We start from the raw sequence: 18952 nt of genomic DNA on the forward strand, positions 1-18952 counted from the left end.
TCTATGATACTAGAACTATAACCTTTGTCTCAGCTTTTAAAGAAAAAAAAAAAAAAAAAGTGAATCAAATCAACATATATTGGGGGCACCACAGCTCATGAGGTTAAACCTTTAGTAGCTCTTAAGGTGCATCTTCAAATATTATCTGGTGTTATCAGAAAAGGCTTAGTCCAAAATAACTGGTGTGGACAGATGTTACAGTTTAACAATATTGAAATGAAATTTTAGTTCAAGTCTAAACTTGACAGATTTATATTTCTAACAATGCATTTAACATCCACTGTAATAACAGATCAAACAGTAAGTCGAGTGCATGAGGCATTCCACTCAGGTTTAATTACAATTCAGTCCTTTCCCAGAAACACTACACATTGAACTGTGCTCCATCACATTTGCGTGCACCCTTATTTTATTTCGCTAATCAATCATCAGCTGATCAATTGGTCCCTGGGGTTTTACTGAGGACAGAGCCAAACTAATTATCACGCTCTGCTGTGGCTGCCATAATCCAGGTCAATCGTGTGGCATCAAACGCCAACAGATGTGACCCCGACATTCGAGCCAGCACTATTTATTTTAACTCACGTACTGTCTGCTCTAAAGAATTCAGCAAAATGCAATAAAGCCATTTCCTTGAAATGAAAGGCGAAAATCAGCTTTGAGATTAAATAGCAAGTTCAGAGCTTACATGCCAAAAATAACTGAAAAGAACGATTTTTCTTTGTGTGAATGATTTACTGCGGAGTGTGAACAGCTAAAAGATGATCATTCACACATTGATCTGTGGAACAATTCTCTCTGTCCTCTCTTCCTCTTACATTTAACACTTGGATTATTCCAACCACCGCAGATGTTCTGACGGAAATAAAAAGTCCAGGTATTTCTGCCATTTTCTGTCAATCAACTTTGGAAAACTGATTTATTTTTGTCCAGTAATATTTAACTTAGTATGTGGACTCTGAGGACCTTTAATGCTTTTGGTTAAGAGGTCAAAATTTCATTTGGCTCATCAGAGAACATGCTGAAGTCTGATCGTACAACACCGCTGTTCGTTATCCTCCTACTTCTGCTGGAACTTTGAAATGTACTACAGACACATTTCTACTTATACATGAATGTTTTTTTTTTAACATGTTTGCATTTACAGTTTTGTAGCTTTTGCTGCTCATCTATTATTTAATACTGTGACAAAAAGCACAAATGTTTCCTTAACAATAACTGGAGGATTTCTTGGACCCCAAATATTTGATCAAACAACATTATATGCTGCTCAAAAGGCAATGCACAATTACAAAAACAATGTAATGAAACTCATTTACAGTCAAACGGGCAATTTCATATTATATTTTGCTAACAGAAGAGTTTTGAACTCCTATTATGTTCACTTTAGAATCATGTGCTGATTAAAAGCCAAAGATATTTCACATGTCATCTATTAACCAGCTAATCCTCACATCCATGATGCTCGATGGATTTTAGGTGTGAGCACATTTCTGGACACCAGATTTACTGATAACAGATGGATTGTTTTCAGCAATGTTCCTGTTAAGTTAAAGCAAAATGAAATGTACTCGTGAGGACTGTGTGCTGTTTCTACTCAAAGCGAACTGAAGTGTTCGCTAGCACACTGCACGTTTTGATCTTGCTTAAACCGGGAGATAAATAAAATGCATTAAAAACGCAGCTGTACTTTGTGCTCATAATGACGCAGACTTAAATAAGTAGGTTATATGCACCCTCTTGAAAACTGATGTATACTCGAGGCACAAATGAAGGCAGAGAAGTGATCACAGAAGCCAATTTTGGCACAAACACAAAAACGTCGATGCATTATTCATGGTTACAACATCATAAGAGGAGGAGTAGAGTGTGGGCCGGGCACACACGCACAAAACAGGACGCCGTCGGCGTCAGAGGAGATGATGCAGTGGGGAGATGCAGGGACTGAGAGGAGGGGTTTGAGGATGGATGGCATTCTCCAATGGTGCAGACGTGCTCTGGGAGTGCGTTAAGAACTAAGAGGTATATTTACATTTTCTGCGTCCTCCCTCACCTCGAGAGTACCCCGCTTGGCCGGGTTGAGCACCAGGAAGCGTTTGAGGAGGTTCTCGCAGTCTGTGGACATGTAGAAAGGGATGCGGTACTTCCCTCTGAGCACACGCTCCCGCAGCTCCTGCAGAGAAGGATGAACGGACTGATCTCAGATCATTGCTAGAAGAAATGTAGGGGCTGGTTTGTAGACTGTAACATCGTGCATAAGCTTTACTTTAATCATTTAAGAGAACCTGGAACAGCTTCCACAGGATTTGCACCATATAAACCCATGGTACATGTGACACTAGACAGTACCAACAGTTATATATAACAGCATTTAAATGACAACTATGATTGTTTTTATTATCGCTTTCTCAGTTGCTCTAATTGGACTGCTAAATGTAAAAACATCTTGTATTGTGTAACCTAGGATCCAATATAATAAGGTAGTCCCTTTTATTTATAGAAAATATGGAGAAAGAGCATCATCTCTCTCCTTCTGCTATGAGAAAGAAGCTGCAGCATCATGTCATCCACACGCTACCTTAAGATTCTGTCCGTCAAAGGGCAGCGAGCCGCTGACCAGCGTGTACAGTATCACCCCCAGACTCCAAACGTCCACCTCTGGCCCGTCGTACTTCTTTCCCTGGAAAAGCTCCGGTGCTGCGTACGGCGGAGAGCCGCAAAACGTATCCAGCTTGTTGCCCAGAGTGAACTCGTTGCTGAAGCCGAAATCTGCGATCTTGATATTCATGTCTGCGTCGAGGAGCAGGTTCTCAGCCTTTGAACAGACAAACCAGTAACTTTTAGGCAATCTGCTGAGCACTGAACACTGGTCAGTGTTGGAGAGGCAGCCACATGAAGGCCAAAATGTTTAAATAATTATTTCTTCTGTATTGCTGTCATTCAGCAGCATGAAGTTTGTTTTTGATGATATTATTGATAGACTTTATTAGTGATTATTTTTTAGACAAAGCCAAACACGATAAGCACTTTTTCTGCAGTCGCTTGATTAATCATTTTGTCCATAAAGTGTCAAGAAAAGTGCCAAAAATCAAAAACCTGTTTATTTATTTATGAGTCCAAAAATCCAGGATTATAAGGCTTTAAAAAAACACATAATTTCTCCTTTGTGAATGAATGAAGATTTCAACCCAGCCATCTGCTCTTTGCTGACATGTAGCTGTAGGCGAAAGACTAATTAGAAAGCTGAGATGAGTACACAGAGGACTCATCCTTCCAGCTGAAACACTGAACTGACATCCTGAGAGGCTTGCAGCTGCATGCAAACAGCACTCATCATAACATATCTGACCGTCAAAATCTCAGCAGGTGTTGCTGCTGAAGCCACAAAAAGCCCAGAATTCCTCAGAGGCACAAAATGGCCTACAAGCCCGAGGGACAGTGTTTGGTTAAAATGTGGCTTGTATACCTCTTCTACATCGAGTGTGACATTTGGACGCGCGCTGAGCAGCTCCGTGCTGCTCTGTCATCTCCCTACTCATTGATCATTGATGAAGCTTCGCAGAGGAAACACTTTGGATGTGCAGCTGCTGGCAGAGCAGATACACGGGCCTCTCTTCTCTTAGCTACTCCCACTGATGCCGAGATAAAAATACAGAGGCATCAATATTTATAGTTGGAGAACTAAAATGGAGAGCATCACGGCTGTGAAACAGAAGAGGCGGGAGAACATGTAGACAATTTATAGGGCCACCTACTTTTTCTTTTTTTTTTTAACACTCCTCCCACCTCTATGGTGCAAAGATTTGTTTCATGGTGGCCATAGTGGCCAAGGACACTGTCGGAAAAGGGAAAAGATGAGCCTCACTAGCTGTGTGTGTGTTGGATTCATCTGTGGGAACATGGGAGTTAAGACGGGAATCATAAAACAGGGACTGATGTGACCTTTAATTCATGATGGACAGCAAACTCTTTAAAATCTACTGACCCTAATATAATATGTACAGTATATCAGCTTCTTAAATGTGAAGATTCTGAGGACAGAAAGAGGAGTTCAGATGGGGATCAAGTTCCTCAAATACTTCAAGTTGAAGTAGAAATACATACAATACAAATACCAGCTGGATACAAAAATAACAGTGATCCCTTTTAATCTGAATTAATGACTTTCAACTGAATGATGCATGATGCACACCACAGTGTGACCTATAAAGGCTTTTGGATAAATACTGAAAATTCAAGTTCGATCTTTTTTTTTTGCTGTGTTTGCATTTTTAACCACTCACCTTGAGGTCTCTGTGAACAATGTGCTTCTGGTGGCAGTACTGCACCGCCGATACAATCTGTGCCGAACGAAACACAAGTACAGCTTAGTTAAATGTTCTCAGACTGTGATAAAGGATGTGGTGTAGGAGGAGATGTGGTTGAAACTAACAGGAAAGATACAACTCAGCTAAGGTGGGGCTGACGACACCAGAGCGGTGAGAAAACAGGTTTGTGCAGTAGCTCTGTCGTACATTCGTCTGACTCGTGAGGCACGTACGAGTATTGCTAGTATCAGGGCACAAGGAGTTCCTTTGAGTGACACATTTTAGAGCTTTTAAAATGATCATTTTTGAGTCTTCAGTTCCCTTCATTTTTAAGGCTTCAAGATTTGCACAGAATTTTATTTGTGTTGTCTTGAGAAACCAACACTACAAAACGCAAAATGTTAGTATATCCACCAACTCAGATGCACAGAGTTTATAACTTAAACACTGGCAAAAAACACCACCAAACTGAGTTTTTTGCATGTTTTCAAACTGCATCAAGGTTGTGTCACTTTTATGAGCATTATCAAAACAGTTCATAAAGTAGAATGGTAACAGGATGGGGGGTTACATAAACTTCTTCAACTGAAATTGCAGCTAGATCTGATTATCAAGGGATTGTTTCTCATTACACAATTTAAGATAGTTTTAATCTAAAATCTGATCACACCAGAGGCTGTTTCATTTATGATGCCAGATCACTGTCGTTCACTACTAATTAAACCAATACCAACACGGGCAAAAAGATACAGAGAGTCTGAGTGTTGAACATGAATACATAACAGCCAGGTGTTTTGGACCAGCTTCTTAGCACTTCACACAACAGTCGATGGCTTGTTTGTGACAGTCATGAAGAGGTAAGTGATGGGGAAGCAAGTCGGTTTAGACATTTCATCAGTCTCAACACAACAGAGACGCTTCTGTCCTCCGAGGACACACAGAGGACAGCGTCCTGTCTGAAGCACAGCCAGGAGCAGAGGTGTGAAACCAGAACACTGCAGGGGGAGAAAGCTGGGTACCTGTCTAAATTTAGCTCTGGCCTCTTTTTCCTTCATTCTTCCGTGTGCAACCAGGTAGTCAAACACCTCTCCTGCAAAAGAGCAGAAAGAGAGAAATTGAGGAAAACACTAAAAGTAGAGAATAAGCAGTGAGGAAAACGGATACGAAAAAAGTAGACAAACACAAAGTGAATCGCAGCTTCTAAAAATCTGCAGATAAAAATAACTTATACGCAGCTGGCCTGCACCATCGCCCATGTGCATGGTTCGAGGGCGTTTCTTGACCATATTGAGTTGAGCTCGGCAACGCTTCCTCCACACTGAGCCTCTCCTGGAGGCACAAAGCTGCCGCCGAGCTGAGCTCCACAGCAGCAGACCCTTCCCTCGGCCCACACGCACAACCAAAACGTGACTACACTCCCTCGTGTGTTAATTGAACTCGAGTTGCTGGTGCGTGCATGTGCACGCCCATACTCGGGTGATAGGAAAAAGAGAGAAAAAAAAACAAAACAAAACAGAAAAAACCTCCCCCACTTCTCTTGAATCCTCAAAACCCTTCCGCGCTCTCGGCGCTGACCTGCAGAGGCAGCCAGAGTGTGCGATTCTGTACTTATAAGCATCAATTCATCAGCGGTCTCTGACTCAACCGCTAAAGACAGAATGAGCGTGCTGAAACTCTGCATGTCAGAGGTAAACAGCATGTTGTATGTTGTACATAAAGATGAGCTTTAATAAAAACTGCATGGAGAACAAAACTATAATTTTGTTGTCTTAAATTAATTTGAGGCACAAGACTGTAAGGCTTCTTAAATTCTGCCATCACTTTTCTGCACTATCAAATAATCCTGGGGCAACTTATCAAGTCGGACTCAGCCACAGTTAGAAAAGACGAATAGAATAAACTTGTCACTTTGTCATTCAGCACATACAGTTTTACAAATTTACTAATAAATCTAAAAATAAAAAAAAGGATCTAGGATATACACATGTAAGAATCTAAGAGAAATGAGCTGTATACATTATGGAAAAAATGTACAAAATATCAGGACAATGATATTGCACAGCAATAACAGCATTCCAGGTATGAAATTGCACTGCCCTAAATACAGTCTCATGTGCATATATACTGGAGTGGGCAGTTTGGTTAGTTATTACACGCCACCTCTTTGCACCGAGTTTTCTGCTCTTAAACATCACACAGCAACTTACTGCTAATGGTAACACTAATATTCTGACACTAAGCAGGTATTCTATCATGACAACATTAGTTAAGCTGCACTTTTTTTTCAAGCAACCTGACAGGGTCACCTTAAGATCCTGCATGACTTCTGAGAAAAATCAATGACGAACTGAAACAAGTATTCGATTTACGTCACTAAGAGCTAATGCAATTGGCCAGTGATCAGAGTTCCCATCTCAGTGATAATGTGATTTGGTACCCAACAAGCATGTCTTCACAATTTGTCGTCTCTGCTCAGCTCAGCAGTCCAATAATGAACAGCTCAAGCAATCGATGGAAAGATGTGGCATGACATGACATGAAATGAGAATTCAGAAAAAGAAAATTTCCCCCAGCTGAAGACTTCCAAGAGAAAACTCTTTGGGGGTCTTACAGCTACATATATCTCAAGTTGGAGGGTAGGCATAGTTTATTGTAGCTGTTGCGTGCTCCCCTTCACTCCTCTTCATTTACTGCAGCACAAAACCCACCTCACCTCTTTCACAAGCTGCCTCAAGCAGACTGGGAGAGAAACCCTCAGCTATCCTGTGACCACGGCACCCACAGGCAAATGTATTTGGATGTCAGTGTTCGCAAAAGTATGTATTGAAGGATTGTTTCAAGGCTCTGAGTGACAGTTTGCACGCCCTAAAAGGTAGTATGACTGAGACTTTGATAAAGTAAGGCATGAGGAACTGTAGCAGCTGACCGTGTGAACAAGACCATAATCCCAAATTCACCTACAGAAACATTTTAATCTCCTTCATTCTTGATAAATCTTGTTCACTAAGGTTTTTTCTCTTGTCTTAGCTGAAGCTAATCTAAGAGCAAGTTAGTCTTAGCTTTTAAAGGATGCTTTTCCAACAAAGTCATTTATCCAGTGAACAACTGAAACTAATGTTTACTTTAGTGGAAGACAAAATGTTCAAATCGCAAACATGCAACACTGTAGGAACTTTCAGACATGCAGTGTCCCACAGAGCTGATGGTAGCTGACCAACATGTTTTTCCTGCTCTGACTCGTCTCCTGTGTGTTGAGTGGATTTGTTCATTTTCCGCATGGATGTCACTTATGTCACTATGTTTCAACGTTTGGGGAGTAGCTTTAAACTTTACATTCCTTTTCATATATACTGCATGTGGGATACAAATGTCTCAGAATGTGGCAATAGTTTCATGAGAGCTTTCATATAAGCATTTTGTAATTTTGGTAATAAGTATAAAAGAATGTGTTTGAACTCTACGTCTAATTAACTTATGTTTAACTTAAATTTGGTAGTTTATAAATTATAGTAAATTTTCTGAGAATAAAAATATGTCAATGCCTATCATACAGCGCTGCACAAAAGTCTTGAGTCACCGCTCATTTCTATACATTGCGGTAGGAAAATAGGTTCATTGCATTAATAAAACATGCAAACATATAAAACAGAGTTTGTACAATTCCAATGTGCTCGAAAGCGAATATTTGGTGTGAACACCTTTAATCTTCAGTACAGCTTGAACTCTCTAAGGCAGCTTTCTTATCAAGTAGTGTTCAGGCTTCTTGAAGGACATTCAAAGCTCTACTTTAGATGTTGGCTGCCTTTTTGTTGTGCCACAATTCTTCAAAAATGTTGCTTTTCTGGCTCTGGGGAGGCCAGTCCATGACTGATCGTGTCCCACTGTGTGTTTATCTATCCAGATGTGCTTTTACTGCACTGGCACAGTTCTTATGATCACTGTCATCCTAAAAAATGAAGCCATTGCCAATCAGATGCTTTCCAGATGGCACTATGTGGTGGATTAAAATCTGACAGTATTCTTTTGAATTCATAATTACATCAATTTTACAAGATCCTTAACACCACTGGCTGAAATGCAGCCCCAAATCATGACACAGCCTCCGCCGTGTTTTATACATGACAAAAAAGGCACAATGCACACCATGCCGAGATATGCCACATTTGTCTGATAGCTCTATTTTATGCTGATCCAACTGTGTTATGATTGTCATTTTTCATAGATTCAGCAAAAGAGTGTTTTGGTGACAGGCTGCTAGTAAACAAAGTGCCTGAAAATAAAAGACCAATAGAAAGCTTAGAGAACTATTCCTGAAGACAACCTTTAAAACAAATTACAAAAAAAGTCCTTGGAAGCAAAATATATAGACATGAATGAGGGTTCAAGACTTTTTCCACATTACTGTATACTTCGTGCAGAAGTCAGGTTAAAGCTCAGGCTATGGTATAAAACTGTTGTTGAGCTCTTTGTACAAGTAATCTTGTTCCTTTTTTCCCCTTTCAGCTACAAGTGCAGTTTGCAGATAATATATCTTTGGAGCAGCATATCAATTATTAACATGCACATTTATCACATTGGGCATTAATAAATTATTCTCGGGAGCAGCACAGAGAGCAGATTTCTACCAACTATGTGGTCTTGAGTGCAGCAGCTGTTAGTGGAGTTGTTTTTCAAATTATTTATTTTCATGGGGGTCTAGGAAATTCTTAAAGTTCTTGGCATTATAAAACCATAACATTTGTTTAAAACCAAAATTTATTATGCAATTATATTTACTAAATGGCTGCCTGGGGGTGTAATAGTACATGGTTCATATTTACTTACATTTTGAGGATGCGTTCAAATCTGACCAGTTCGAAGTATAAAATAAATTACAACAACCATAACAAACTCTTAATCAACTTCAAAGAATCCATTAAAACCAGAACTGCAATGTCAGCTTTAACACAGCACAAAGTCACAGGACCTCGCACTTTCTTCGCTATCACAGAGAAACTTTATTGGAATTGCCGGTGGACAAAGTGAGTGGGGGCTCGTTGCTCGTGTTCAGAGTGAGCACCACATGGCGACCAGTCGACTGAGCCGTAGAGTGTGAGCACAGAACTTGCAAGTTCTGGCATTTCCATTTCACCATGTTGTGAGTTAAAGTGTCGTGCAAAATAAAAACCACACAGCATCTGCCAGCTGTCAAGACAGAACCTCGACTTCAGGCAAATATCATCCAGGAGTTCGAGCACGGCAACATAAAGGGACTTCTGCAGCCAAACTCTTGAACCAAATGTTGCACTTACAGCTACTGTTACAATCCTAATGGTTGTAATTCACAAGTTTGACATGTTGGAGATACTTTGCTAACCACTGCATCTATGTCTCACCTCCACTGGCGTACTCCATTACCAGGTAGAGCGTCCTCTCGGTCTCAATAACTTCAAAAAGCTTGACTGCAGGAGGGAGAGAAAGAGAGAGAGAGAGGAATTATAAATTCAATTATGTCAAAAGACGAGAGAGATCCAGACAGAGGCAGTAATGAATTCATGCTCATGAACACGGAAAAATTGTTTCCAAACACACACCCCGAGTGAGTCGAAGAAAAAGTGAAGTCACGTGGAACTGTGCGTGTCGTGACCATGTAAGCACATCATAGTTGAGCTGAGCAGCACTCGGTATTTACTGTACAGTCCAAATTCTTTTTTCTTTCTTTTTCCCCCTCCCTTCCTTCTTTTACTGCAGTAGCTCACCGATATAAAGGACTGTGACGAGCAGCTGAGAGCTGCACTGCTAAATATAGACAAGGTGGGATGAAAAACAAAGGGAATGCAGGAGGGGAGAGAGAGTTTATGGGCTGGTGATAGCATTTACTATCACTCTGATAATTACTATTATACTTTTGTAGAGGAACTCAAGCAGAGAGGACATGGGGAAAAAACAAAACAAAAAACCAAACAAACAGGAAATTCACATTTCAAGAACAAAATGCACCGTGGCAGACTTCTCTAATCTGTTTCATGACAAATAAATTTGTCAGATTTTACTAGTATATACTTATATGGTCATAGTACATATAAGTGCACTTTCATGCCTAGAAACATTACCAGAGTTGAGGGGAATACAAAGAAAGGAGAGGAAGGAAAAAAAAAAAAAAAAAGGAAATCCAAAAACTTAAATTTCCCCCCATTAAAAATCATCTGCTACACTGGCAACATCTGTATTTCCTCTAAAACGTACATATAAATAAAGTCATCATCAATAGGACTTTTGGTAAGCTTTATAATACCTGAGGATAAAATATTTTTCTTACATTTTTTTGGAATAATAATTCATGAAGATAAAATATAATATTAATTATTCATTTCAGCACAAAAGCTTTCCTGTGGCTACACATTCCATAGTCAGGCGCTCCACAGCTAAGGTTTGTTTGTAATGTAGGTTCCTTGTTGTTGCTGTGGTTTGGCGTTTGTTGGCATTTTTGGCTCTCGCAGACGACTCAGTGTTTCCAGCGTTCGTTATGGCTCCGAGCAGCATGCGCTCTCTTGTTTACCGATCATACTCCGATTCCAAAACAAAGCGGGACGAACGGTCCTCCAGTTTCAGCCTCAATTACCGGCAGTTAACAGCAGATGAAGGTAGTAAAGTCTGAATGTCATCTGGGACAGCTTCCTGTTTTATAGTTTCTCTTTCACAAGCATTTTATAAAATGCCAAGAATGCAGGCTTCGACCTTGTTACTGAAAATGTTCCTGGTACTTTAGATGGCTTGTTACATGTATGCTACAAATCCATCTGCTCAAATCTCCTGACTTCTTTTATGTTTCAGTTCATGTAGAAGTAAAAAGTTTAACGAGTCATATCTAGTTAGATAGATACTTTATTGATCCTACAAGGGAAATTAAAGCAATGACAAAATGCATAGCAGGAACTTGTTGTTTCATGTCCACCAACAGAAAGGTCCAAAGGTTGAACCTGCATGTCAGTCGTCCTCGTCATTATAAAGCTCATATACTTAAAATTCTTATTTCTAAACAAGATGCACTTACCTATATTGGGATGATTCAAGATCTTCATTATTCTAACTTCTCTGAAGAGCTGAAAATTAGAAAAATTCAGAGTTTAGACTTCAGCATATAGTCTACTGAGCAACAAAGCACATTATTCAACCTCAGAAGATAAAAACCACAATAATAAAAGCTGCTGTATGTCTTTGAGCACTGAGCACTTTCATGAGGGAGTCAGCATGAAGTCAGACTATCCCAGTGGACTGTGTGAGTTAACCTGTCCCTTTTCTTCATGACAAAACAACTTCAAAGCAAAGAAAACAGAGGCTTCATGTCAAAGTGTTTCAGTGCAAATGCTTTTTTTAAGAAATATTTTTAGATAGCAGGCTACAGACATGCCATGTCATTACACAGGCGCAGGAGATAAACACATTCTGAATAAACTTTGAAAAACATTTGCAATGTTTTTCCTCGGCTGATTGCTTTGGGGAGGCAGGAGGTTTTACATGAACCAATCAAAAGCTTCCATGCAACCTGTCCAACTGCAGTCACAGACTGCCTGTCTTATTTCAGAGAGCGTAGCACTTGTTTGGGAGCTTTTGCTACACTTGCAGTAGGCTAAGGAGTTCTCAACAACACAAGTAAGCCATCTTGTCTTCTACCTGTCTTTACTCAACGTTATGCTGTGTGCAATGCTCCACCCCCCCGACACACACACACACACACACACACACACACACACACACACACACACACGACAACAGCATTAGAGTTAAATCATGACGACAAACTAGTGCAACTACATGATTATTTGGGCATAGGTTTAAGAGATGTGGCTCACTGGTTTTGTTCATATAGTGAGGGGTGAAAAACTCCGAAAGCCCCCCCAAACTGTGCATTAATACATTTTTAAGAACACATTCTCAAAATGTGTGACCATTCTTAATATATTAAGACTTTTTAAAACTATTATTAACACTGCTTTCCTGAGTGCTAACATGGCATTTCAAGCTCTGGTCTCTACTAAACATCCTCAGCATATTTGTCAAAGAAATGTGGTCATTATGTCGCTGCTGCTGACACAGTGACAGGATTACAGGAAATTCTGCAACATAGTGGTGGTTTCAGAGCCACTGACGGGCAAAGGTAATCTAAACTAAGTTCAACATGTGGTGTCAGATCTCCATCCCTCAGAAAATGAAGACACTTAGCTGACATGCTTCCTCATTATGCTTCAGAGTGATCAGACAAGGAGATCTTTAGTGGCCAAAAATCCTTTTTAGTGTTTCGCTTTAGGAGGCATAAAGAGCACCACATGGGATTTATTATTGAGCTGCTGAAAACTACACCTCACTTTCTTCTCTTCCATAAAAATATAAAACAAGGTATCAATCTTTCATGAGGCAGGAGAAGTCCCAATGTGCTGGTTCGCTTGCTGACAAACAGATCTTGGACAGCCCGAAAACACAAAAAGTCTTCAATCAAATGAAGAAGTACATGTTTCAGGAAAGATTTATCCACTGCGTTTAGATTTTTTGGCTAAAAAGTGGAAACCTATAAAACATTCATTACATAAAACTGTCATCTTTTCCATAAATGAAGAAATGTTTCAGCAGCACCATAAAGGATCCTTTATAGCATCACTTTTGCTGAAAATTCAGAGAGGCAATGAAACATGAAATATGAACCAGGAAGTCCAGTTTGAAAACTGTAAGGTGGCAAAACATGGTGCACTGTATCAATGACACCTATTGCATAGTTACCCATAGCAGCAGAAATTGTGACTGTAAAAATACATCATTCAGTCATTACAGTTTCTGCCACAGATGATCACTTCTGCATCACAAGTCTAATATTTATCCAGTTGTTGAATAATTGACTATTATTAATCCTCTTAGTTCACAGAAAATGTAAACGCTCCAAGTACGGCTTTGTTAGAACTTCCCCTACAAGATTTCTTGGTTTTCCTTTCATACCTTGGATAATAAGATCTGAAATATTAATAAAGGTTTCTCACAGGTGACTACAGAGTAGGTTCACTAATTATTTACATCTAAAAGGATTCGCTCTTTTTTGTCAGATTTCAGAAAGAATACATTCTATTATCAACTCTGCATCCCCTATACTTAAAAACAAAACAAACAAACAAAAACAAACGATTAACAGTAATTTTAAATGTTCAGATCATGTAGAGAATTCCAGCTGTGGGCAGTTGTTGACTTGGATAATAAGTTTCATGTAATTCCTTGCTCAGAGACTGAAGGGAATATTATGAACTCCAGTTAGTGAGGCCTTAAGGAGTTTTTTTATTTTTTGAGAAGCCCCCCAAAAATAAAAAAATTAAAAGACAGAAAAACGAACTGATGCAGGAGTTGTCTGGCCTCTGACAAAGATGACGAGAGGAAGAGGAGCACTGGAGTGAGCTTGAGGTCTCCTCACTGTCATTACACCCTGATCTGCCCGTCATTATACTCAAAATACTCTCCTGAGCTCTCTGAAAGTACAGGGGAATAAATCTAAGCTGGTTTTCTGTGTGACAGTGGAAACCTCTTCACTGCAGCTCAGAGAGGAACTCTTTCCTTCTTACTGAAGAGAAGCTGCTGCAGCTTTGAACAACCTTATCTTTTCTGTGTAACTTTGTGAAGACTTCGGTACAAACTGTGCTGTCCTATATAGCATATACTTTTTTAAATAGTCAACAGTGCAATAGACTCAATACTTGAAATGTGCAATTCACTTGTATTTTTATTTTTTATTCCTATTTATTCTATTTATCCCCTTTGTATATTTTATTTATATTTGTCTCTGTATTTATGTATTTGTGTATATATATATATATATATATATATATATATATATATATATATATATATATATATATATATATATGTGTGTGTGTGTGTGTGTGTGTGTGTGTGTGACAATTCTGTAACTGTAACTTCGGTCGTTGCTGTGCTTTTTGGAAGTCGAATTTCCCAGAGGAACCCACCCGAGGGATTAATAAAGTTCTATCTTATCTTATATACAAGCCTTCTGAAACTTGGGTGGGTTCTAAACACAACACGCCAACAAGTACATGGGAATACTTTGTCAGGTATGTTACGCAGTAAACAGAATTAGTGGAAAAACTCTGGAGAGACGGGGCTGATTCACCACATAATACAGCTATTAGGTCGAGGACTCAAACCTGCTGGTGATCCAGTCATGCCGCTGCAATAATGCACAGCTGTCCTGATTACGCAATCCATCTTATGATCTATACAAGGAACCTTTAGGCCACATGACACACAATTCGAGGGTGAAGTCACACCTAAAACTAGTTTTTGTCAGACTACATTTTTAGTTGCTGCATTTTTCTGTTTAGATTGAAACAGCCTCAATTAAAACAGATCTGAGGCCTGTAAACAAAATCTCACGGGTGCTACATTAGATCATTTACTGGATGTTTTCTTTATAAACTCTCATCCCACCAGGTTAGACGCTTTGAGCTGAGTCATATCAAATCAGATTACAGCCCCTGCAACTTCAGCTAAGAACGATGGATGTCTGTGCACTTTTTGAGGTAATCGACCCCGGCTGTTTACTTCAGCTAAGAGAAAATATATCCCGACGGCAGTTTTACTTTACTGTGTTTTGTTAAGTTCACCTCCTCAGTGGGCTTATTTTGTCCCTTCAAAGCTCCACGGTTATTGTTTTCATCCGGGCAAACAAATCAACCTGAAGGAATAACACTATGGTTCAAATTAATGGCTACTATCACACCATGTTTATGAGATTCAGAGAAGTCACCAGTGGTAAAAACAAACTTGAACGCTGGCTTCTCCAATTCTCTTTCCTTAGTCTCCATATAAAAGAAGGACGTAACAAACCAGTGGCTTATGTTGCGGTGGCTAAGTGCCATTTTTTAAAGATTTAAAGTCAGCATTTTGGTCGTCACCATGTTGGTTCCTGGAGCCACGTGTGACCATATTTGGACATGAGTGTATAGTGTTAGGTTATTATTAAAATGAGCTGTATCTGTAGATGAAGTTTGGATCTACAAAAAAAATGGTTGATAAGTCTAGCTTCGCCCTTAAAACTATGTTTTAACATGGGAGTCTTTTGGTTCAATTTTGGAGCTACTTTTGAAAAACTTTGTTTTACTTTTTGTTTCCATTTTAAATGGTAAATGACCCCAAAGTGCTTTACACTACATTCAGTCATCCACACATTCACACACTGGTGATGGCAAGCTACATTGTAGCCACAGCTGCCCTGGGGCGCACTGACAGAGGCGAGGCTGTCGGACACTGGCGCCACCGGGCCCTCTGACCACCACCAGTAGGCAACGGGTGAAGTGTCCTGCCCAAGGACAAGACCGGAACCGGAAACCTTCCGATTACAAGACAAACTGCCAACTCTTGAGCCACGATTGCCCCATTTTAACAGCTCCCAACATCTAAAACTATGTAAACACTTAAGTGACTAAGATAGTTTTCTTGAGGATTGAAAACCTACAAATAAAACAATACTGGGGGAAAAAAAAACAACTTTCTCCCCAGTAACTTTTTGAAGGCACTTCTTTCTCTTAAAAAATGACATTTCTTACTTTTTTGATATTATGAGGTTTTGTTGTCAATGTCTTATGTGAACCAGTTTGATTCATACATTTGGCTCAAATTCTTTAACATCCAACTGATTCTTCTTCAGTGCCAGTAACTAAGTCTTACTGACAGCTCAGGAAAAATTTCATGGAAAAAACGTCATGTTAAAAGCTTTTAATAACAATCCTCCAACCACTAAAGGCAAAAACAAACCTGACACTGGACGTTGTCACAGACTAAGCTTCTTACCAACACTGTTTACATTTAATCAAGACTTCCAAGCATCATACTCCCACCCTGACCCCTGACAAGGATAACAAGACCACCACAGCAGGTTGAATCAGGACAGAAAGACAAGAACAGAGCGGGAAGCTGGAAGCAGTTTGCCAGGAGCCGGTGACAGATGTGAATGTCGACTCATCTCCGCCAAACTATTAAGAACAGAGGCTGAAAATAAACATTTAGGCTTCAGAGACGATACACCCCCTCCACCCCCACCGCTATCAGCCTCTCGCCAAGTCTTTCAGTTACATAAGAGGTCAGGACACAGCGGTGCTGGCTCTGATGCAGGTTGGCTGTTTCACCAGCACCAGCTCAAAGGTAAGACTTGTGCAAAGAAAAATAGAAGAGATCCAGACATTCAAAACCCATCTGAACCGAAAAACGTCATCACATTGACAAACTTGGAGCTGTGCGATGACAGTCGGCTGTTAAAATACTCAAGAGATTCAGCTGGCATTTTTGGATATTTTTCTCATGATCAACAAAGCCAATGAAAAGACCCACCCCCTTTAATCTTCATCCAGGCTGTCTGTGGCTCTGTGCCCATTGGTTACTACTGCAGAAGTAAACACTTAAAAAACACATAACTTTACTCTAATAAGCAAGTCCACAAAAACCATAACAAATTACATTAAATAACACTCATTTTCACAACTAAAATGCATCTCTTTAGCAGTGGATTCGTCTTTGTGGCATTTTGTAATGTCATTGATAACATGCTCTCACATTCAGGAACTTTATTTTTCAGTCCGTGTATTTGATTAAGTTATCGGATGTTAGCAGTTCTTGAAAGAAACTCACTTATGACTCATCTACTGAAAAGAAGGAGCTGCGAAATAAAACTGCTGCGACTACAGCACAGGTGATGAGGATGTAACAGTACTTTTAGATGGATAGTCTTCAGGTTCCTGTCAGATGGACCGAGTCAGTTGTGAGATTAATGATGATGCTCCATTTAAATCATCCTCTGGATTTTTAAAGAAATACCACTGTGAACTTTTACAGATACCTCCAACAGAGGTGCATTTTAAATGCAAATTTCTGGAGCAAAGTGCAACAAATCAGCTACAAAGTTGACACCATATTCTACTCTTTGTGATGTCCTTCTGTGCAAATGCAGGCACAGTGCAGGGCAGGGGTGGGCAACTCCAGGCCTCAAGGGCCGGTGTCCTGCAGGTTTTAGATGTGTCCTTCATCCAACACAGCTGATTTAAAAGGCTAAATTACCTCCTCAACATGTCTTGAAGTTCTCCAGAGGCCTGGTAATGAACTAATCATTTGATTCAGGTGTGGTGATCCAGGGTGAGATCTAAAACCTGCAGGACACCGGCTCTTGAGGTCTGGAGTTCGACACCCATGGTGTAGGCAATAATCCAAACAAGTCAGGGTCATGTGCCTTTTCCACCCTTTTCCCAGCGTTGTTCCTTAAAACATCGGTATGATTTTTTTGTGTGATATAAAAGTGTTATAGTGAATATCATTACCATAACAATGGCATGTAATTACACTCCCTACAGTACATGACCAGACAAGCCCAGGCATGTCTGACAGGAAGATCTGGGCATCAGCCTAGGATGACTTTTAGCTCCTAAAAATGAACTACTTCAGCAACCTCCAACAGAGCACAGTACTTATAATTAAAGTTAACAAATTAGTTGTGTAGTACGACTATACAACAGAGGATATTCTGGCTCTTATGAAAGCCAGATATATTTATTAAAAAACAAAACAAACAAAAAAAACAATAACACCTTGATGACACACACACTGGCCAGTGACATAAACATGTACTGCGTTTCTTAGTGCTCACCTAGATCCCTGCTCGCTTGCTGCCAAAGAAACAGCCATCTGTTTCTGTAGGTGGTGTTAAGTCTAATGATCCACTAGGTTTTACTGTTTTTGAAGGATTGGTTAAAACAAACAAACAAAAAAAATACAATAATTACCTTTTCAAAGCCCTCATCTTATGCAGTTGTGAGCTGGTTTACAAGTGTGGTTACAACACAGTGGCTTAGTTTAGCTTAAGGACCAAAAGGAGAAAACAGCTATCCTTGCAACTACCAGGCCTGCTATGGCTCAATTAAATATATTCTAATTGTCTAATACATTAAAAGAAAAAAAAAAGGTCCTGTTAGCATGGAGCTGGCAGGAACCAGCATCTCCCCCATCCTCATTCTTTATGCTAAGTTATTGTATAAATGGCTGAGCTTCAAGTTTGCCAAAAGAGTTAGGGTTGGGCCAAAAATGACTCCTTTAACAGGAGTGGTCCTCCTTATTATGAATCTTGCTGGATTCATTTCTCACGCAATTACTGCTCCAATTATCTAGGCCAAGTCAGGATTTCCTTTAACTCTAAAACTCAAAATCAACAACAACAAAAAAAAGTGGGAAAAAAGAGATAGTTAGCCTATAAATGGCATCAGGTGACAGGAATGAGAACATTTAATGTGTCAGTCATGAAAAGACTTTAAAAAGCCTTTAAATGTGGCTTCTTTTCCCAGCTCGTTCCAATTGCTTAAAATAAACAGTAAAAAAATAAATAAATCTAAATCTCTTGTGGAACAGTAGGAAAAATAACTTGACAAGCACCTAAAAGAGTTTTTATTCTTGAGTGTGACAAAGCAGTAACCTAAAAACAACAAGGATTGCCAACAAAAGCCTCACGCTTTGTGTTTCTGTGAACAGCGCTGTCATGACTCAGTGTTTTTCTGTCAACGTAGTGTCACAGCCAACGCCAAAGGGCCCGGGCCTCTGAGATACAAAGGCCGCAATCAATGGAGCTTTGGAAA

At 39.7% G+C, this 18952-nt stretch overlaps 1 protein-coding gene across 20 annotated transcripts in view; it reads right to left on the reverse strand.

The window, feature by feature from the left end:
• Positions 1-18952, reverse strand: part of mark3a (MAP/microtubule affinity-regulating kinase 3a) — a 46589-nt gene that overhangs the window by 19925 nt on the left and 7712 nt on the right. For 14 of the 20 annotated variants that reach the window (XR_013094533.1, XM_012920071.3, XM_012920069.3 and 11 more), the window contains exons 4-9: positions 11341-11389; positions 9683-9748; positions 5327-5397; positions 4284-4340; positions 2579-2815; positions 2033-2173 (exon numbers count right to left, since the gene is read on the reverse strand). Coding sequence is in view for 19 of the 20 variants with exons in the window: in XM_012920071.3 (XP_012775525.1) it covers positions 2033-2173; positions 2579-2815; positions 4284-4340; positions 5327-5397; positions 9683-9748; positions 11341-11389 (621 nt within the window). In the remaining variant the exon portion in view is untranslated. The remainder of the gene's footprint in view (positions 1-2032; positions 2174-2578; positions 2816-4283; positions 4341-5326; positions 5398-9682; positions 9749-11340; positions 11390-18952) is intronic. The other 6 variants (XM_004554718.3, XM_004554727.4, XM_004554725.4 and 3 more) reach the window with 1 other exon arrangement.

The sequence above is a fragment of the Maylandia zebra genome, linkage group LG19 (assembly GCF_041146795.1).
Source record: "Maylandia zebra isolate NMK-2024a linkage group LG19, Mzebra_GT3a, whole genome shotgun sequence".
Lineage (NCBI taxonomy): Eukaryota > Metazoa > Chordata > Actinopteri > Cichliformes > Cichlidae > Maylandia > Maylandia zebra.